We start from the raw sequence: 20,674 nt of genomic DNA, 5'->3' as shown, positions 1-20,674 counted from the left end.
AGCAGACCACCAACACTCACCATCCAATTTGAGCGAACTTGAACAGTTAAACTATAAAGAAGATTAGGGGCAAATATTGAGTGAGCTCAATCTAGATGGGCAAAGCTGATAGCCTTGAGCCTGTTGGGATTCTTCTCTGTCATTAAAGTAAAAGGGGGGGTCAACAAAATGACATTGACATTGGGGGGGGGGGGTGGGGGGTGATCCTTTATTAATCTCAGTAGGTCTTGTTTATGATTTTTTACATTTTTTATCCCCCTTAGCACGCTAGATGACAGCAGCCCTGAATATCAGTGTATAGAATGGGCATACAAAGTACTGAGTACGATTTGGAGTTGCTGCAATGACATTTCAGCCAAATGGAGTCGCCTGCCTGCTCCATCATTTTTCCCCCCTTTGATTTTCGGGGTGTCCCCCTGTAGGTTCAGCATTTTCATTTCCATCCTTTCGTTCCTCACATAGCAGTAGAGACGGCCAGCATTGAGAGCAGATGTGTTTTCAAAGTGGTCCGTTCATTTTGTTGAGCAGTTTATATATAATGTAGATATTGGGACCAGTGGTAGGGAACCAGGGCAAAGCAGCAACAAGCGTTGGCTACGAACCTGCCAGCCCCTTTTAATTTTTTAAACAAAATAAAAAGCAGAAGGGTGCATAAAGGACGCTGACCCTAAAATGAGTCCTTACACAGTCTCGGCTCTGCCAGAGTAGCTCATTCATCGAATAAGACGCCACCTTCTGGGGTCATCCCTTGTTATGCTGTCCTGACTGGAAGGGGTAGGGGGTTTGCTGTGGGCATCATGCCCCCACTGGGTGTCTTCTCTGAGCTATGGGAACATAAGATACTGTTAGCCACAGAGAGACCATCAATCCATTGTCCAACCCGCTGAATCCGAACACAGGGTCATGGGGGTCTGCTGGAGCCAATCCCAGCCAATATAGGGCACAAGGCAGGAACCAATCCCGGGCAGGGTGCCAACCCACCTCAGACAGAGAGACCCCTGCCCCTATTGTCCCGGAGTGGTTACCTCAGTTGAGCCTGAAAGATGGCGCTCTCGGCTCTTATAAATTTTTACGTTTTCCTCACTTTAAGTTCCCAATAAAAGAAGACTTATTATGTCCAAATCTCATTGAAGAATTTCATCATGAAGGGTTATCAACCGAAGAAATGAGTACACGGGCAATCCTAGCACCAAGAAACGATGAAGTCAAACGATTTAACGTGAAAATTGTCCATCGGTTACACGACAAATTAGTTAAATGCATATCAATAGACTATGATGGAACAGTTGGTGGTGATGGTGTGGAAGATGAAAACATCAACTTACAATATCACGAGGAATATCAACAACCGTTAACACCGTGCGGGCTGCCACCGGCCGAATTACTATAGAAAGAAGGACGTATCGTAATGTTATCACGTAATTTATGTCTGAGTGATGGGCTATGCAGTAGGACAAGATTAGTTTTATTGAAAATTGGTCGAGCAATTCTGACATGTCAAATTTTAATAGGTGACAAGAAAGGTAATGAAGTACATCTAACATTAGACACCAAAGGAGATCTCGATACGCCATTCATATTAAAACATTTACAGTTTCCCGTGAGAATAGATTTTGCTATGACAATTAACAAATCACAAACATTTGAAAAAGTCGGTTTATTTATTAGAGAGAAGAAACGAAATTCTCTCACGGGCAGTTATACGTTGTATTGTCACGATGAAAGTCCAAACAAAATTCAATGCGATAGTGATGAAAAGTTAATTCCAAATATTGTTTTTCCTGAAGTTTTACAGTCAAAGTGTAAGTTTAAAAAGTATTTGTATGTTAATTTCAAAGCCAAACAGAATGAAAACGTATAACACAACAAATACCGCAACATGAAACATAATTTTCTTTCAGTTTATGACGTTTGACTATTTTTTACTTTGGTTAATTACTTGCTGTAATATAAGATAGTTAGCTCTATTATGCATATGTAACAATTCCCATGAAAATAACAATCTGTTTAAATTGTACATCCCCCTCCCCATACGCGAGTGGCAGAGCCGTGAAGTGACTAGCGTGTAGTGCCCGCCCAGGGGTTGGTGAGCGAGGCGAGCATTGGGCAGAGCCCCCTAGTAACTTAAATAAGCAGCACATGGCCCTGGCTCTTACCACACGTTTGTAGAGAAGCCCGTACCTCAGCTCAAGTGGCTTGTGGGTTTTTCTTGGCATCTGATGATCCTGGCAGACTTGCGCCTGAAATCTCAGCTGGTCTGCCTGCCAACAACAGAACCCCTGAACTTCCCACTAGAGTTGGAACACAACTGACAGGCATTTCCAGATCTCCGGATATCATTTTATATCCTTTCCCCAATTTTTACAATTCAAAGATCTTTTCTCGCTGGTCCTTTGGCCGTTCTTTTACTTTCCCTTTGGCTTGGTATCCAGCAAAGTCAGCGCAGCGCTGCATGAATTTACAGTTCATCCGGAAAGTATTCCCAGCGCATCACTTTTTCCACATTTTGTTATGTTACAGCCTTATTCCAAAATGGATTAAATTCATTTTTTTCCTCAGAATTCTGCACACAACACCCCATAACGACAACGTGAAAAAAGTTTACTTGAGGTTTTTACAAATTTATTAAAAATAAAAAAAACTGACAAATCCCATGTCCATAAGTATTCACAGCCTTTGCTCAATACTTTGTCGATGCACCTTTGGCAGCAATTCCAGCCTCAAGTCTTGTTGAATATGATGCCACAAGCTTGGCACACCTATCCTTGGCCAGTTTCGCCCATCCCTCTTTGCAGCACCTCTCAAGCTCCATCAGGTTGGATGGGAAGCGTCGGTGCACAGCCATTTTAAGATCTCTCCAGAGATGTTCAATCAGATTCAAGTCTGGGCTCTGCCTGGGCCACTCAAGGACATTCACAGAGTTGTCCTGAAGCCACTCCTTTGATATCTTGGTTGTGTGCTTAGGGTCGTTGTCCTGCTGAAAGATGAACCGTCGCCCCAGTCTGAGGTCAAGAACGCTCTGGAGCAGGTTTTCATCCAGGATGTCTCTGTACATTGCTGCAGTCATCTTTCCCTTTATCCTGACTAGTCTCCCAGTCCCTGCCGCTGAAAAACATCCCCACAGCATGATGCTGCCACCACCATGCTTCACTGTAGGGATGGTATTGGCCTGGTGATGAGCAGTGCCTGGTTTCCTCCAAATGTGATGCCTGGCATTCACACCAAAGAGTTCAATCTTTGTCTCATCAGACCAGAGAATTTTCCTTCTCATGGTCTGAGAGTCCTTCAGGTGCCTTTTGGCAAACTCCAGGCGGGCTGCCATGTGCCTTTTACTAAGGAGTGGGCTTCCGTCTGGCCACTCTACCATACAGGCCTGATTGGTGGATTGCTGCAGAGATGGTTGTCCTTCTGGAAGGTTCTCCTCTCTCCACAGAGGACCTCTGGAGCTCTGACAGAGTGACCATCAGGTTCTTGGTCACCTCCCTGACTAAGGCCCTTCTCCTCCAATCGCTCAGTTTAGATGGCCGGCCAGCTCTAGGAAGAGTCCTGGTGGTTTCAAACTTCTTCCACTTATGGATGATGGAGGCCACTGTGCTCATTGGGACCTTCAAAGCAGCAGAAATTTTTCTGTAACCGTCCCCAGATTTGTGCCTCGAGACAATCCTGTCTCAGAGGTCTACAGACAATTCCTTTGACTTCATGCTTGGTTTGTGCTCTGACATGAACTGTCAACTGTGGGACCTTCTATAGACAGGTGTGTGCCTTTCCAAATCATGTCCAGTCACCTGAATTTACCACAGGTGGACTCCAATGAAGCTGCAGAAACATCTCAAGGATGATCAGGGGAAACAGGATGCACTGGAGCTCAATTTCGAGCTTCACGGCAAAGGCTGTGAATACTTATGTACATGTGCTTTCTCAGTTTTTTTATTTTTAATAAATTTGCAAAAACCTCAAGTAAACTTTTTTCACATTGTCATTATGGGGTGTTGTGTGTAGAATTCTGAAGAAAACAATGAATTTAATCCATTTTGGAATAAGGCTGTAACATAACAAAATGTGGACAAAGTGATGCACTGGGAATACTTTCCGGATGCACTGTAAATGGACTGTTGATACGCAGACACTGATGACGACAGTCCAAGAGGTTACAGCCCTTCATTTGAACCTGTGTGTTTCTTATCAGCCCCGACATTCAAGGGGATGTAAACTTTAGATCAGACCCATTTGGGGGATTTCAGTTACCATAATGATTTATAAAGGGTTCACACAATTAGGTGACAGTAAACTGCCTCACCTGAGCACACTCCCTGATTAAAAGGAAAGCTTTCTGCAGGATTACGGATACGCTGGCCAGTACGTCACAAATTCTGCCAGGGTATGTGAACTTCTGGGCACCACTGTATAGAGTGTGGCAGAGTGGTCGCTCTGAGGCTAGGATTCTGCAAAGCAGAAGGTTGCCAGTTCAAATCCCATAGAATGCCAGAAGTGATTCTACTCCGGTGGGCCCCTGAGCAGAGCCCTTAACCCGCCATCACTCCATCCCGAGTGTGACATTCATCTGCAAGCAGGTCCTCTGACTGTGAGGGAAAACTTGGGGGTTGGTGGCAGGATTGGCACTTCAGCCACTTTATATATAAAAAAAAAAAAAAACCTCACAGTGTTCAGTGTGGCGCTGAGGGGTCACCCGCTGCACTCGCGTCCCAATCTGAGTGGTTTGTCGTGTGGTGGCCGCTGTAAATCAGTGCGACGTCCCAACCTCTCTCTGGATAGTGGAAAAGTCGTAGGGGTGTGTAAACAAATCGCTAAAGCAAAAGGTGCTGTCAAAACTATCAAATATCAAAAATATAAAGAGCAGGACACTGTAAAAAAAAAAAAATCGGGAGTGGTCTCCCCTCGACTCTCTCGTATACTCGGATATGGGGAAGGATTTTTGAGGAGTAAACCGCTTGATGATGGTATTTTTATATTATGTACATTAAAGAACCATCAACAACAAATCCAAGTAATGATATATTGAGCAATTATGTGCCTTGAGCATGGGAAAGGCACTATATAAATAAAATGTATTATTATTTATTATTATTATTAATTATTATAAAAGTAAATCGGACTCTGCACGAAGAAAAGGTAAAGTACCACATCCGGTTAGCAGAAGTGGCCCAAAAGTTGATAGAAATCCATGTTTTGTACCCAATACTTGTATGCAAAATTTCGTTGACCCAAGTGACAGCGTACTCAAAGTTATCGTGTTTAAACACAGACATAATTCCAAAATTGGTATTTTTGGACTCCGGGGGGTGGGGTTCTAAAACGTTCGAGATTCATCAAAATCTTGGAATGGAAATTTTTGGATGATTACAATACCTTGTATACAAGAAAGTCAGGGAGGTCTAAAACGAATCTCGATATCGACTCTTTGGACAATTCCAAAACATTTCCTGTACTTCGTATACGAGAAAGTCAAAAAACATCCCAGCAATGTCCGATGTGACCCCCCCCCTCTTTCTTCATTACTTCCACTCGCCCCGCTCCTTCATTTCAGCTGTCGTCTCACTCGCTTCTGTAGTTCCAGGGCATCCCAGACAGCCATGACGACTCTGTGGAGGCCATTCTATCTGCGGCAGAGCTTCAGCGTCTGCTCTTTTAACAAACGTGGCTCTTTGGGACCTCAGCTTGATGGTACTTGATGGTATTTGGTACTTCATTACTCCTCCATTCCAGTTGTTGTCTCACTCGCTTCTGTCATTCCAGGGTATCCCAGACAGCCATGATGACGTTCAGGTGAGGGCTCAGTGGAGGCCACAAACACGGCTCTTTAGGACCTCAGCGTGATGGGACTGCTGGTGGAAGCCGACCCACTTGTACTTCTCAGCACCGAGTCGTCCCCTCATTCTGACCAAATGACCAACTCTGTTTGCCCCCAGATAAACAGCGTACCCACGGCGTGCGCCATTGTTGAATTTTATTACTTATTCATTGTTATTCTTACCTAATTTAATTAGTTTTTCTTTTCCAACGTCCTTTTCTTGTACATCTTGCAAAGCACTTTCAGCACATTTCCTACGTTAGAAAATGTATTATAGAAAGAAGTAATTGTTAGTAATCTGAAGTGAGCTCTGTTCTACAGCCACACAAATGCAGAAGACGAAAAATCAAAATCTGAAGTAAAAAAAAACAAAACACTGGGGTGACCTCTACCTAGGGGGCCAGGAGTTTCACAAACCTTGGGGGCTAAGACTTTTGCACAACACAGAGTTTTGAACAGAGCTGTAGCTCAGAGGCCAAGTCTTTCACACAGAGCCACAGCTCGGCGGGCCATGAATTTTGCACAGAGCCGTAGTTCTGATGGCCAAGACCTTTGTGTCGAATTTTATTTGGGGGGCTGTGACATTCACGCAATGCTCTAGCTCAGTTGAGCAGACTTTCACACAGTGCAGTAGATCCTTTCATGGTCCTACACACTACACAGCTCATGCCAGTTCACTAGTGGGCACCAGAGGTCAGTGCTGGGGTGAGGGTATCTGAGCCACCATCACTGGGCCTGTTGTGCCACTCAAGAGTTCGTCCTGCGGGTCACCAATGCCATGCTTTTGTAGAACTGTAGCTCAGCAGCCAAGACTTTCATACAGAGCCATAGTTCTGAGGGCAAGAACTTTTGTATAGAATTGTACTTTGGGTGGCAAGTCTTTGTCAGACTGAGGTAGTTCCTTTCATGGTCCTACACACTGCACAGCTCATGCTTGTTCACCAGAGGCCAGCACCAGGAGTGAGAGTATCTGACCCACCATCACTGGGCCTGTTGTGCCACTCAAGCCATGCTTGTACAGAACTGTAGTTCGGGGACCAAGACTTTCATACAGAGCCATAGCTCTGAGGCAAAGAATTTCATATAAAACTATAGTTGGGGGGCTTAGACTTTCGCATAACACTCCAGGGACAAGACTTTTGCACAGAGTCACAGCTAAGGGGTCCAAGACTTTTGCACAAAGTCGTAGCTTGGAGGCCAAGACTTTTGTATCAAACTGTAGTTTTGGGGCTAAGACTTTCACAAAGGGCCGTAGCCTGGGGGCATAGACTTTTGCACAGAGCCATAGTTCTGAGGGTCAAGACCTTTGTATCGAATTGTATTTGGGGGGCTGAGACCTTCACGCAATGCTGTAGCGCAGTTGAGCAGACTTTCACACAGTGCAGTAGATCTTTTCGCGGTCCTCCACACTGCACAGCTCATGCTAGTTCACTAGTGGGCACCAGAGGTCAGTGCTGGGGTGAGGGTATCTGAGCCACCATCACTGGGCCTGTTGTGCCACTCAGAGTTTGTCCTGCGGGTCACCGATGCCACACTTGTGTAGAATTGTAGCTCAGCAGCCAAGACTTTCATACAGAGCCCCATAGTTCTGAGGGAAAGGACCTTTGTATAAAACTGTAGTTTGGGGGCTAAGACTTTTGCACAGAGCCATTGTTCCATTGTACAGAATTGTACTTGGGGGGCTAAGACTTTTGTAAACCTCTCTAGCTCGGAGGACAAGACTTTGGCAGGGTGTGGTAGATCCCCTTGTGGTCCTACACACTGCACAGCTCATGCTTGCTCACTAGTGGGCACCTGAGGCCAGTGCCAGGAGTGAGTGTATCTGACGCATCATCACTGGGCCTGTTGTGCCACTCGGAGTTTGCCCTGCAGGTCACTAATGCCACACTCCTCTCTAGACAGGATGGGACACCTCCGAGAGCGAGCTGAGTGAGGCCGAGCTGGAGAAGAGAAGACGGCTGCTGATGGAGAACGAGTTGAGCGAGGCCGAGCTGGAGAAGAAGAGACGGACCCTCCTGCAGCAGCTCGATGACAACCATTAGGCTGCCCGCCTGTCGTTGAGTCACTCATCTTTTTATTTAATTATTTATTTTGATTTGTCAGTAAAATATCAAGGACACCAGAAGTGGAAAGCGCTCCGTAGACAGAACAGGAGCAAAGGTACATTTTTTTTTTTTTTTTAATCCTGAAGTCTGGTGGCACCATTTTGCCAGTTCACCCTGGCATCTTCATGGAAAGCAGCACAACACTGTGGCATGTGGATGCATGCTGCCCACCTGGCACGACACTGCTTTGGTGCCAAGCAGATGTGGGATGCAGGCACCCCGGCTTCCTGCTTTCACTCCTCTTGCCCTTCTGACTGTTACTAATGGGAGTATCCCAGAGTGCCAGGTGGTGGGCACTGCGATGGACAGCACCAGCCGATGAATACCACTCTCAGTCCTTGGATACGGGCTTTTTGGCAGTTGTTTATTAATAATAATAATTATAATAATATTATGTACAGGATCTGTTTGGCATGGTTCTGTTCAGTTTTACAAAATGAAGCGTCGTACTCAACAAAGACGCGACGACTTTATACATTTACAAAAGAGGCCTTCATATATATGTGGGAGGAGCAGAGGGGCGGGGCCAACTGCAGCAGGTTCTGGGGGCGGGGCAAAACGGGAAGGATGCACCACTCAGATTGAAGTGTAGGCACGTCAGAGGTGGAGCTTAGTAAAGCGGGCATCCTGTTTGTGGGGTCTTGAAGGGCGGCTTCAGTTTTGCAGTCTTGTAGAATGACATATTCCTAGGGGGGGGGCGGCTGAATATGTAGTTGGCAGGGGTACCCCATCCTGTAAAGGGGGTTAAGAAGTATAGGAGTGTGAAAGATGGGAAGGATGAAATAAAAAGAAGTGACATTTCTTTATTATGGTGAGAGGGCAGTTTTGGGGTCTTATTTAATGATACAGCCCATAAGTGGAAAAGCGGCTGTTTTTTTTTATTTAAAGTTGGGGGAGGCTGGTAGGCAGGTTTGGGGGTCTTCTTTTGCACTTGAGAGTGCAGCGAGTGGGAGAGGACGGAAAAAAGTGGTGATGCGTCCACTTCAAAGGTGGATCTAAGTGAAGGGCGAATTTCTGTCTGAGGAGGGTCCTGAAGGCCAGCTGCAGATTTTGGGGTATTATATAGTGATATAGGGTGCAGTGGATGGGCACTTAAACCTTAACGTGTAGTTGAGAGGGGTAGCCCATTATGCAGTAGGGTCAAGACCCTTGTATTGGGAGGGGTGGATAACATAAAAAGAAGTGGCACTCCTTTAGTAGATTGGGGGGGGCTTAATAATTTGGGGTTTAAAAGAATGTATAGCAGCCGACATAAGGGCATCAGTTTAAGTTTGGGGCTGCAGGGGTTGGATGATGCTGTCCATCAGGGGGAGAGGGGCTGCTGTTTTGAGGCGCTAGTGAGGCAGCTTTGGGGTCTTCTTCAAAGATGAACTTGAGAGGGTGGTAGGGATGAGGGGCGGGGCTTGAACAGAGGGGCGGAGCACAAATGGAAGCAGATGTCCAAACTGTGCTGCACCTCTGGCTGTGTCTTCACTGCAAAGTTGGGGCTAAGCGAGGGGCACCTCCTGTCTGAGGGTCCTGAAGGGTTGCTTCAGTTTTGGGGTCTTATGCAATGATATCACCGAGAGGGTGCAGTGGTTAGAGTTTAAAGCCCCTCCCTGAATGTAATTAGACAAGAGGGTAAGGGAGTAAGAGGTGCCACTTCATTATTAGGTCTGAGGGGGCAGTTTGGGGGGTCTAAGGCTTAGCATCTTGGATTGGGTAGGTAATGCAGTAATGTGTAAATTGAAGGGGGTGCAGGCAGTACTGCTGCTTTTTTTCGGCCTGTAGCACTGGTGCAGGTTAGGGGTCTAGTGAAGTAGTTGAGGATGGGGGGGTTAGGTTAAGGCTGAATATGTATTCAGTCGTGAGTGAGGATTATGGAGAAATAAGGAAAGGATGTCAGACCCTAAGAAGAAGTGCTGCTGGGGTCTTACTTGGTGCATTGAATTTGAGGTTTAAAAGTTAACAGATAACTGGACAAGGTGGTCAGTCCTACAAGGGGATTCTTTTGGGTTTTGGGGGGGGGGATGATGCAGTCCAGGAGGGGAAAAAGGAACTGCGTTTTTATACGGAGGGGGACAGGGGATGGGCAAGTTTGGGGTCTTTTTGATGATGTAGTGGACACTGCAATGAGTGGGGGGGGTGGAGCCAAAATGGGAGGCGGGGCCCAAAAGTGCTGTAGTTACTACAAAGTTGAAGGGTACCTTCAAAAGGGGGGGGGGGGGGATTGGAGGAAGCATCAGTCTACAAGGATTTTGGGGAATTGGATGACGCAGTAACGTTGCATTATTAGAAGGAGAGGGGGGCTATAACACCGATGTCTTTTTTCGGCTAAGGGGTCTTGCGTAATGTAAACGTGCAGCGTATGGTGGGTTTGGGCAGCTTCTTTATTAGGCTGAGGGGGCAGCTTTGGCTCTTATTTGACGATCCAATACCTTTGGGGGCTTAAGACTTAATGTGTAGCAGCAAAAGGACCCTGTGGGCTTTGGATGATGCTGTTTTAGTCTGGGGGGGGGGTGGGGCCTGAGGCACAGAGGCGGACTTTAGCAGGGAGTGAGGGCGGGGCCAGATTGAGGGGCGGAGTTGTAATGGGAGGGGAGGTCCAAAAGGCAGCACCACCCTCCTGTAGTCACTGCAAATGTGTGGCTACGTGAAGGGGATCTTCTAAGGGGGGGGGAGTCCTGAAGGGGCCCAGGCATTTTGGGGTCTTATAGCAGTAGGAGTGGGGACAGAGCCGGGACGCCCAACAGGCGGCAGCACCACCACCAGCATGTAGTTACAGCAAAGGTGAAGCTAGGTGATGGGGACCTTCTGTTTTGGGGGTCCCTGCGCTTTTGGGGTCTTCTGTAACGGTGTAAGGCATAATACATAGTTGGGATCAATCAATATGTAGGAATTGGGGGAGCGAGTTTTGGACGATGCAGTACTGTCACACAAGTTAAAAAGGTGGGATAGGAGAGGGGGTACAGCATGGCTGCTTTTTATTGGGGGGGCTCAAGGCACTGCTGCAGTTGTGGGGTCTGCCCCTCCTTTTTATGTGCACAGGAGGGTGATATAAGCAAACCAGGAGGCCCAGTGCTTAAAAACCCCACACTGAAGCCAAGCCCCCCTACTCCGACCAGCCCATGCGTGTCCAGTTTACAGTTTATGATATAAAACATAAGATTAAAAAAAAATAAAATACATTAAGAACAAACATAAAACCTTAAAATAAGGTCAAGCCTAACGCACTGCAGCGTGGCAATAATACTGGCGAATACTCGAGGCACTTCGGTAGAAAGGCATATTTGGCTTGGGTGAAGACGGCGCCAAGCAGCCTGGCATCCTTCGGGTGGGCCATTGCGTACATCTTCGTTGGTCCCGGAGCCGGACGACGTCTACTGCGGACCACCAGCTTTCCCTCTGCTCACTCTCTCCTCCAGCCACTCCGCAGCACGGCGTCGACTCGCAGGAAGGGCTGACTCCTCAGATCTGCAATGGCAAGGAAGCCATTAGTGGGGGGGTTTGGGGGGTTGTTAGGGTGAGGCAGGCAGGTAAGCAGGCCACTCAGACTGGGCAGCTGTGCCAGTGTGAGTGGGGCGCAGATGCTGCTTGAGTTTTCTCATTTTTAGTGCCCACACCAGGCTGCACCGTAAGTGGCAGACTTTAGGCCCCCCGTTTTCACACAGTGGGCACAAAATGAGATTTAGCAGATGTGTGCCCCCCCCAGCCAGAGAAAGCATCAAGCCAAAGAGCTTCAAGCAGGCGGCACAAAGCTGCAGTGGGCACGCAGTCAGCCAGCCATCCTTACCAGCAGCCTGGGGGGTCTAACAGATTGAGGCAACGGCCGTCCTTTGAGCTACAGGGAGAAAAAACAAGTCAGGAGGGAAAGGACGAGAAGAGAAGCCCACCTAGTCGCAGTCACCCAGTGAAGCAGCCCACCCAAAACGCCTCACTGAGTCACTGCAGGCTCTGGTCCACTACTAGTAGGGGAGAAAAGGGGATTCAACGGGGTTAGTAAAAATGAGGAGAGCATGCAAAGGGTCTGCTCTACAGGCCATCGGCATGCAGGGGGTCCGAACCCCATGGTAGGCATGCGTTACGTTGGGGGTTTAAAAATGGAGGATCAACCTGGTCATGGTGGCAACCAAGGGGACCGCTAACAGTTGGACTCGTCACAGAGGGCCGAATCGCAGAAGAAGCGTGAGCCCCGCTTGGCGGTCCGTGCCGTGAATGGCACGCTCTTCAACACTGCAGGGAGCGGAGAGGGAGACAAGACAAGAGCGGTCACTTCATGGTGGGGACCTCGGGCTTCACCCTCCTCGCACACGGCTCCCGACGTCATAGACTGCACCGGGCCTCCACTACCCAAAAAAAAAAAAAAAAAAAACGAAAACCGACCAACCAAGCCCACCGGCTTACCCGTAATGATGTCCTCGATGGTGCCGTCCTTGCCCTCGTACACGGGCCGGTGCTCTTTGGCCTGCCGCCGGCGCAGCTCTACGATCAGGTCGTGTTGCTGCTGTCGCTTGTTGTTTCTTTGGACCTAAAAGAACAGGACAGGGGCAGGTGAGGATGGGGTGGGTGGGCAGTCACGGACAGGACCTTCAGTGGTACCCCCGATGAGCAGTAAAAAAAAAAAAAAAAAAAAAGCCTAAGAAACGTCGAAAATCAAAGACGAGAAATCAGAAACCCGAGAGGACACAGGCGAGCAGCGGGCTTCAGTGTGCCACTTCCTGGTACCGTTACCTAGCAACCTGCTGTCACATCCACCCCCCCAAAAAAATAAGACAAAATGATATTGTGGTCAAAACAAAACAATAAAGGACAGTTCATTTAGATCATCCCATTGTGCTAATCCATGATAACAACAAATCTTCATATTCAGAAATACGGTAAAAGAATTTTACTAAAGGCAGGAAAAGTACGAACTGACAGTAAAAACTAGGGGGGCATTGAGACCCCCCCCCCCAGAATATTAAGAACCAACTACCACAACCTGCATGTTAATGTGCGTCCATTAGGAATAGTCAAATAATATTCTCTCCCCCCCCCATAACTTTCACAAGCCCCCCTTACATAAATGAGACGTTTAATGGCCCCTGCCTGCTGCCGTATGATGGTCAGCTTCAAACGGCCAATACCCCCCACATTTGTCACTATTTAGGATTCTGTAGGTGTCCATAACACTATTCTTAACAGCCCCCCCCCCCCCCCCACCACCACCATACATATAATTTCTAAGAAACCCACCCTGTTGTCCCATAACTGTCAAATACCCCCCCATCGTCCAATATTCTGCATCCCCCTCCCACATGACTGCTGCCCTTTAATTTCCTGGTTGTCCCCCATAACATTTTTCAGCTTCTGTGCTGCCCCCCCCCCCCAACCATTCTTAAAGTGTCAAGTTATATTCAAGACTGTAGCCCCCTCTAACTAATATGCGCTCCTGTATTCTTTGGCCCAAATCTGCACATTTCTAGTAATTGGCCACTCAAACCACTCATACACCCCCCCCCCATCTGCCCCCCAATAACTCAGGTTGCCCCCCCAAGATGTTTGTCGCTCAACCCCAGAAAAACAAAAAAAAAAAAAACATTTTTATGAGTGCAAGGAGCAAACCCTTTAAATATAATAAGGTACAACTTCAACTGGGGGGGTCCAACTCACTGAAAGCTTGGCTCTTGACAGAAGTGCCCCCCCCTGTCAGTCATATTCGGTGGTTTTCACTGTAAATTTACACAATGGTACCACCCCCGTTATTGTGGTCTGCTATTCTATTCAGTAGCCCCAATCTGTCAATCTGGTCAGTAACCCCGCCCTCTCAGTTACTGCCTACTCAGAAGCCCCACCCCCTCTGTTATTAATGCACTTCTATTCTCCGTAGCTCACTCATATTATCGCAGTTTCTAATCCTATTCAGTAGCCCACCGCCTCTGTTTTTCTAGTTCTTCTGTTCAGTAGTACCACCTCTGTTATCACCATTTCTAATCCGACTCAACAGCCCCACCCCCTCTGACATCACTGCAATTCTGTCCAGTAGCCCCACCTCTGTTAACTGCAGTTTCTAATCCTATTCAGTAGGCCCACCAACTCTGTTATCACTGTTATTCTACCAAGTAGCTCCGCCCCTTTTATTGCCATTTCAATTCCTATTCAGTAGCCCTGCCCCCTTTGTTATCACAGTTATTCTATCCAGTAGCCCCGCCCCTGTTAATGGCAGTTTCTTATCTTATTCAAAAGCCCCACTTCCTCTATTATCATTTTTAATTCTATTCAGGAGCCTACCCCCTAGTATCATAGTTTCTAATCCTATTTAGTAGCCCCCCCCCCCCCATGTTATTGCTATTGTTCTATTCTGGTCAGTAGCCCCACCCTCTCCATTATTGCCATTTATAATCCCCTATTCAGTAGCCCCACCTCCTCCACTATCACCAGTTGTTATCCTATTCAGTAGCCCTGCCCCCTTTGTTATCGCAGTTATTCTATCCAGTAGCCCCGCCCCTGTTAATTGCATTTTCTAATCCTATTCAGTGGCCCCACCTCCTCCACTATCACTAGTCATTATCCTATTTAGTAGTCTCATCCCCATTACTGTTGTGATTCTGTTCAGTTAGCCCTCCTGTTATCGCAATTACTAATCCTACATAGTAGCCCCGCCCCATTAATGTTTCTAATCCTGTTTAGCAGCCCCACCCACTTTGTTTTCACGTAAATTCTATTCAGTAGACCCACCCCCTCTGTTATTACTTTTATTTTATTTAGTAGCTCCACCTTTTCAGTGATTGCAGTTTGGCATTCTGGTCAGTAACCCCGCCCTCTCCTCTATTGCCAATTATAATCCCCTATTCAGTAGCCCCACCTCCTCCACTATCGCCAGTTGTTATTCTATCCAGTAGCCCCACCCCAGTTAATTGCATTTTCTAATCCTATTCAGTAGCCCCCACCTCCTCTATTATCACTTTTAATTCTATTCTGGAGCCCACCCCCTAGTATCAGTTTCTAATCCTACTTAGTGGCCCCACCCCTTCTGTGTTATTGCTGTTCTATTCTGGTCAGTAACCCCACCCTCTCCTCTATTGCCATTTATAATCCTATTCAGTAGCCCCACCTCCTCCACTATCACCAGTTGTTATCCTGTTTAGTAGCCTCGTTGTTATTGTTGTAATTTTGTTCAGTTAGCCCCACCTCTTGTTATCACAGTTACTAGCCCTACATAGTAGCCCCACCCAATTAATCAGTGTTTCTAATCTTGTTTAAACAGCCCCACCCACTTTGTTTGCACTTAAATTCTATGCAGTAGCCCCACCCCCTCCGTTATTACATTCAGTAGCCCCACCTTCTCTGTGATGTCAGTTTGTCATTCTGGTCAGTAGCCCCACCCTTTTCCATTATTGCAGTAGTTCCCACCCCTGCCCTACCACTGTAATTCTCTTTAGTAGCCCCACCCCCTGCACTCATCATTTTTAATTCTGCTCAGTAGCTCCGCCCCCTCCGTTATCATTTGTCATTCTATACATTATTCCCCCTCCCTTACCACCTTCCATTCCTCCAGTGTACCCCCCTCACCTTGGCATCATTCTGTTTGGCCTCCTGTGCCAGCATCTTCTCCCGCATGGCCGCCTCCTGCTTCTTCCGCTGCTCATTCTCCACCTCCGCTTCCTTTAACCAAAAAGGCGACAGACTGAAATGGCGCCGGCACCTCTTACGTTTTTTTGACGTGGTCTTCTGCTGTGCTGGTTGGTGGGTTGAGATGCAGATGACCTTTGACCTGGGACATCAGACTTGCTGCACCACACCATCCAGACATCCTGCAATAACCTCCAATTCCCAATATGTTGCCCCCCCCCCCCCCCCGACAGATCCCCACGATGTTTACCTTGTAGGCCTTAATAAACCGGACAAAAACCGGGAAGAAGACGGATGGAGGAGTCGTCTTGGGATTCTCGCCAAAGAAGGTCACCACAGCATTGAAGGCCTCCTATATGGGAAGCAGAGCAGAAGGTCCAGTAATGTCCACCTTCATCTTGTCCAGCAAATTACCATACAGCAACACAACCCTCCTACCTGCGGGACCATGTCCCCAGAACTGCGTTATCCATCTCCCATGCCCAGCCAATAATGTGCCCATGGCAAAATCCACAGACCTCCTCCTTCACTCATTGGCTTACCAAGATGAAGTTTATTGTCCACCCACCCACTTTAATATGAAGTCATTTGACCCCCCAAACTGACAGTGCCTGCAGGAGTCCACCTGATGGCGCTCTCATGTTGATGGCTTGGCTCATGATGACTCGGGACACCCAATTATCCCGTCCCATGTGACCACACACCTCAGCTGTCTTGGCGTCCCTCTGCAGCTTGGTTAGCCTGCTCTCGTTGTTGGTGACGAAGTTCTTGAGGACGCTGTGGTCGTGGAGGCTGCACTCACGTCGGATCAGCTCCATTCCTTTGCCCAACTCCTTCACGTCCAGCAGCACGTTCTCCAGGGACACTGCAAGACAAAAAGGAGATGGCGGGGAGTGTCCAACCGATTTACCACCCCGGCCAGTCGTACATTGTGCCCGGTGCCATACCAGCTGCTGCCTTGTCAACAAAGTGCAGTTCGTGCCAGAAAGTTGCGATTTCCGGATATTTCTCCTTCACAATGATAGCAATGTAGTGCAACAGGGTCATTTTCCGGTCAGTGGACTTTGTGTCCAGAAGCTGTGGAGGGAGAAAACACAAGTTTGTATTTGTCTCAGATGGCACTTGGGTGGGCATCAAGTCATTTCGCACAGCGTGGACAGTTGACATGAGTGGTGTCTCAGTCTAACTGGGATTTGTGGACATTCTCACCATTGCCTGTGACAGAGAGGTGCAAAAGCTGAAGGTTGGTGCCAAAGGAAATCTTACGACGATTGGCATGGGCACCAAATGACAGCTGGGAGTCTAGGCTTGTGGGAGTGACTGCCATTGTTAAAATCTCTTGACAGGAATCTAGGGTATATAAACTCAATGGGCAACTTGAGAGAGGGTGCTCTGGTCATGTGGGTAAGGCGTGCCAGGGTGGTGCCAGCATTATGTTGGCAGAAAGGGCCGCTTACTAAAGCACATGCAGAACCATGTTTCCAGAGTGGGAAATCAGGTGCCAGGGTCACACAGTGCCAGTTTTACAGATGTGTCAGGGGTCATGTAGTGCCAGCTTTACAGATGTGCCAGGGGCCACACAGTGCCAGCTCTACAGATGTGCCAGGGGTCACAATGACACAAAGTGTAATTTCTGGAGCTGGCACTGAATGTCACTTATGTGATGAGCCCAGTGGGAGGCAGTTAAAAGAACTAGAAGCTGGCAAAAAAAAAAGATGAAAAGTGGGCACAGTGCCCTTACCAGGTCCAGACTCTGCAATTTGAACCCATAGACAGAGCCTCGCTTGCTGCTATTCATGTAGTTCCCCAGCGCCAGGATGATCTGTGGCGACAAACAGAAACACAGCGGTTAGCCAGAAAGTCAGGCAGTCAGAGCGGGTGAAGGCCGAGTGGCACGATGCCCATACCTCTAGCATCCGTTTCAACTTCTGAGAGGATTTCACTGATGCTGATGCCGCGATGATGGCATTGAGTTGCTGGAGAAAAATAAAAGGGAAAAATTGAGAGTTGGTGGGCTTCCTCGATTGACCACACAAGACCACTCCTTGAACCCCAGGACATGTGCTACCGGGGTCAGCATGTTCAGGTTGTCTTCGAAGTTGCCCACAAAGGTGATGATGCTCATCCTCTGCGTGAGCCTCTCGATTTTGCTGAAGTGCAACATGAAGCGGTCCTCCTCGGCCAGGTCCTCGAGGGGCTTGCGGTCCCGCTCGTACTGCCGCAGTAGCTTCACCTCGGCTTCGGTGGGCAGGAAGCGCATCAGGCACTCGACGAAGTCGATGGGCAAAGCCTTTAGGTCAAACCTGGCAAGAGGGAGAAGGGACATTCATCCAAACGAAACCCTGAGAAGTTTAGGCGAGGATCCCACCACTGAAAGGACATGGGGGTCCCCCAGACTTAGAGACAGGAATTGTGACCAGAATAAGGACCCTGGTAATTTGACCCAAATGAAAGGAGCCAAATAAATAAGGGGGCATCAGAGTGCACAGGTATGGTTGGCACATTAAGGTGACCAACATTGGGGACAGAATGCCCGGGCTTACATACGTGTGAATGGCTTTGCAGATCTCCTCCGTATTCTTGCCCGCCTTTCGTAGTGTTATGGCCAGGTTCTTGGACCGGTTGGCTTCCAGGAGGGTCACCTTGTTGATCGGCTTCTGGGTCACTTTGCCTTTCGTGCAGGACAAGTCAACGACAGGCCCCTGGGCCTTAGTTTTGAAGAGCTCCTCAAAGCGGTCCAGATCCAGCTCCTGGGGACGACACGTGGCATGGAGGCCATTATGGTGTGACCCGCTCCCGTCCCCAAACCCTCCCCCCTTTATGGGCTCATCACCAGGCCCACTCACCTCTAGAATCCGCTCGTCGTCGATTTCATTAAATACAGTGCCGTTGATTTGGTTCGGCTTCAGGGCCGTCCAGTTGAAGACGGGCAGCCGGAATTTCGTTTTGATGGGCTTCTTGATACGTATGGCTGGGGACACACAAAGGGTGGCACAGCTGTTAGAGGCAGCTGGCACCAAACCTAGAAGAGCTTACCCACCGGGGCCCAAAGCTCACCAGACAGGCCGACGCTGAGGATGACCGAGGGTGATGCTCCAGGAAGGGGCGGGGCTGCCGGAGGTGGGGGTGGAGGGGGAGGAGCCAAAGCCGGGAGGAAATCACCTAAGGAAACAAAAAGGAAGAGAAAGCAAAAGGATCAGCAGCGGGCAGCGGGCATCCACCTTGTGAAAATGTCAGTCACCTCTGGGCTTCACTAGAAAAGGCGCTATATACCAAAAGACAGCAGTCATACTGTCGAGATCGTTAAACTGAAAAGATGGGCTTAGGCTTCAGCAGAAAAGGCGCTATATCTTGAAAGGCATCCGTCAAAGTGCTGATGTCATTCTGCTGGAAAGGCAGCCTTGTTTGGCTCTTTGGCGCCCTCTGTGTCCGTTTTCAGCACATAACAGTTCATGGTTTACAGAAAGACTCCATTCCAGTCTATGGGTTTGCTTCTGGCTTTAAGGTTAATCAAGAGTTAAAAAGAGTTAATCTCTGGGGGGCTTTAGTCCGCCATGAACTGTCATGTCTGACACTTTTTAGCCCTTAATGCCCAATTCAGCACCCCCCCCCCCCCCCTTATGTTTACTGGGCCTGCTCAGCCCTTCCCAACATCAACAAATAAGTCTTTATTTATATAGCGCCTTTGCTCTGGTAAAAGCCTCCCAATTACAATTATTACATATCAGTACATTTACTTTATTTAACCCCCCCCTTACAGTTTAATCATCTTCTAACCCAATCTGACCCCCTAGTACCTCAGCCCCCTTTTTAGTATCTCAAGCCCCTCGCCAATTGTTCTTATTCAAGCCCCCTGCATTTTTTGAGCCTGTTTAGTCCTTCTCTGACTATCTCCCTTCTTACTCAGACCCCACTACTTCATAACTGACCTTTTCAGCTTAAGACCCCTCACTTAAAAACATTCACATTTTTTTGTTCTCCTTCTCCCCCCCTCCCCCCAGTGTAGGGGTCCTCCCTTTTTCTATTAAAACTCCTTCCCCACTATCACAATTTTTATTCAGGAATAACTACTTCAAGCCCAACCCTTGTCAGTTCAAGACCCCTGCATGCTCCCTTTTAAAACCCACGTTTGGTCTACTAAAATTTTCTTATTCAGCCCCCCCCCCCCCAAATTTTCTCCAGTCTCCCCCCTCCCCATATGTTTTTCAACTTCGTTTAGGTTCCACCATTCCGGATTCTTTTTCTCTGACTCCCCTCATTTTTTGTGCCTACCCCTACATTTTGTTAGGCCCCTCCCCTTTTAACCCCACCCAATAATGTGCTTTTAGTAATACTAGTATTCTTGTCAGTGTAAGTCTTACTTGCTTGTCCAACGAACATAAAACAAGACCCCTTTTATCCCCCCCCCCCCAGCCATTTGTTAGCTCAAGACCCCCATAAACTCCTCGTCTTTTAGCCCCTCCTCCAACAATTTTTCTTATTTAGACCCTCCCATCCATTAATGCCTTCTGGTGAAATGCGTACTTGCATGTTCAACAGGTTCCTATTTTTATCCTCAACAAGACACTCCCACTTGGGTCTCTAAGCTCCTCCCCCAATAATGCTTTTTATTTAGGCTCTTGCCATTTAGGCTCCTCCCTTTTTCTTTTAAAGCTCCTCCCTTCTTATCCAAGACCCCTATTCATGATTATTTTACCCCTCAGTCCATTCACCCCTGCATATTATCAATCCCCCTATATTTGATCAGGTACCCCCCCACACCCTCCCCCCAGTTATGCCCTTGTTTAGGTACCACCTCTGTTTTTTCCATAGTCATCACTTTATTTTCTCAACCCAATCTCTACTTCAGGCACCCTCTCTGTTTTCTCTCCATGCCCTCCCCCCATGTTCAACCCCCCCAATCACTACCACCCTGCTTAATCAGAACCCCACCATATACTTTTTTCTTTAGTCTCCTCCCATACATTTTTTTTATTCTGTTTAGACTCTTCTCACTTAAAAAAAAAAAAAAAAAAAAAAAAAAAAAAAAAAAACTTATTCTGAACCCCCCCCCCCCCCCCCCCCCCCCCAAAATACCCATCTTAGATTTTTTATTGAAAAATTTTCAATAATAATCACGCTCCCCACTGGTGACATTTTTCCCCTTGCCTCACCACATGTTTTGTCAGGC

General features: G+C 47.8%; 2 protein-coding genes across 10 annotated transcripts in view; one reads left to right on the top strand and one right to left on the bottom strand.

The window, feature by feature from the left end:
• Nucleotides 1-8,317, top strand: part of LOC114649588 (pre-mRNA-processing factor 40 homolog B-like) — a 138,743-nt gene extending 130,426 nt beyond the window's left edge. For 3 of the 4 annotated variants that reach the window (XM_051925041.1, XM_051925042.1, XM_051925040.1), the window contains exon 27: nt 7,708-8,317. In XM_051925041.1, coding sequence (XP_051781001.1) covers nt 7,708-7,851 — 144 coding nt within the window. In that variant the 3' untranslated portion in view covers nt 7,852-8,317. The remainder of the gene's footprint in view (nt 1-7,707) is intronic. The other variant, XM_051925043.1, reaches the window with a different exon arrangement.
• A 1,450-nt stretch (nt 8,318-9,767) lies between these two features.
• Nucleotides 9,768-20,674, bottom strand: part of fmnl3 (formin-like 3) — a 61,951-nt gene continuing 51,044 nt past the window's right edge. For 2 of the 6 annotated variants that reach the window (XM_051925033.1, XM_051925036.1), the window contains 12 exons: nt 18,562-18,666; nt 18,351-18,475; nt 18,052-18,254; nt 17,573-17,807; nt 17,412-17,480; nt 17,246-17,326; nt 16,452-16,581; nt 16,209-16,369; nt 15,755-15,856; nt 15,445-15,537; nt 12,298-12,421; nt 11,389-12,126 (listed from right to left, as the gene is read on the bottom strand). In XM_051925033.1, coding sequence (XP_051780993.1) covers nt 12,035-12,126; nt 12,298-12,421; nt 15,445-15,537; nt 15,755-15,856; nt 16,209-16,369; nt 16,452-16,581; nt 17,246-17,326; nt 17,412-17,480; nt 17,573-17,807; nt 18,052-18,254; nt 18,351-18,475; nt 18,562-18,666 — 1,520 coding nt within the window. In that variant the 3' untranslated portion in view covers nt 11,389-12,034. Of the gene's footprint in view, nt 11,368-11,388; nt 12,127-12,297; nt 12,422-15,444; nt 15,538-15,754; nt 15,857-16,208; nt 16,370-16,451; nt 16,582-17,245; nt 17,327-17,411; nt 17,481-17,572; nt 17,808-18,051; nt 18,255-18,350; nt 18,476-18,561; nt 18,667-20,674 lie in introns of those variants that run through there. The other 4 variants (XM_028798615.2, XM_051925034.1, XM_028798617.2 and 1 more) reach the window with 4 other exon arrangements.

Source organism: Erpetoichthys calabaricus, chromosome 3 (assembly GCF_900747795.2).
Source record: "Erpetoichthys calabaricus chromosome 3, fErpCal1.3, whole genome shotgun sequence".
Taxonomy (NCBI): domain Eukaryota; kingdom Metazoa; phylum Chordata; class Cladistia; order Polypteriformes; family Polypteridae; genus Erpetoichthys; species Erpetoichthys calabaricus.
The sequence above is the reverse complement of the archived record's forward strand: the minus strand, read 5'-3'. Positions and strand labels throughout refer to the sequence as shown.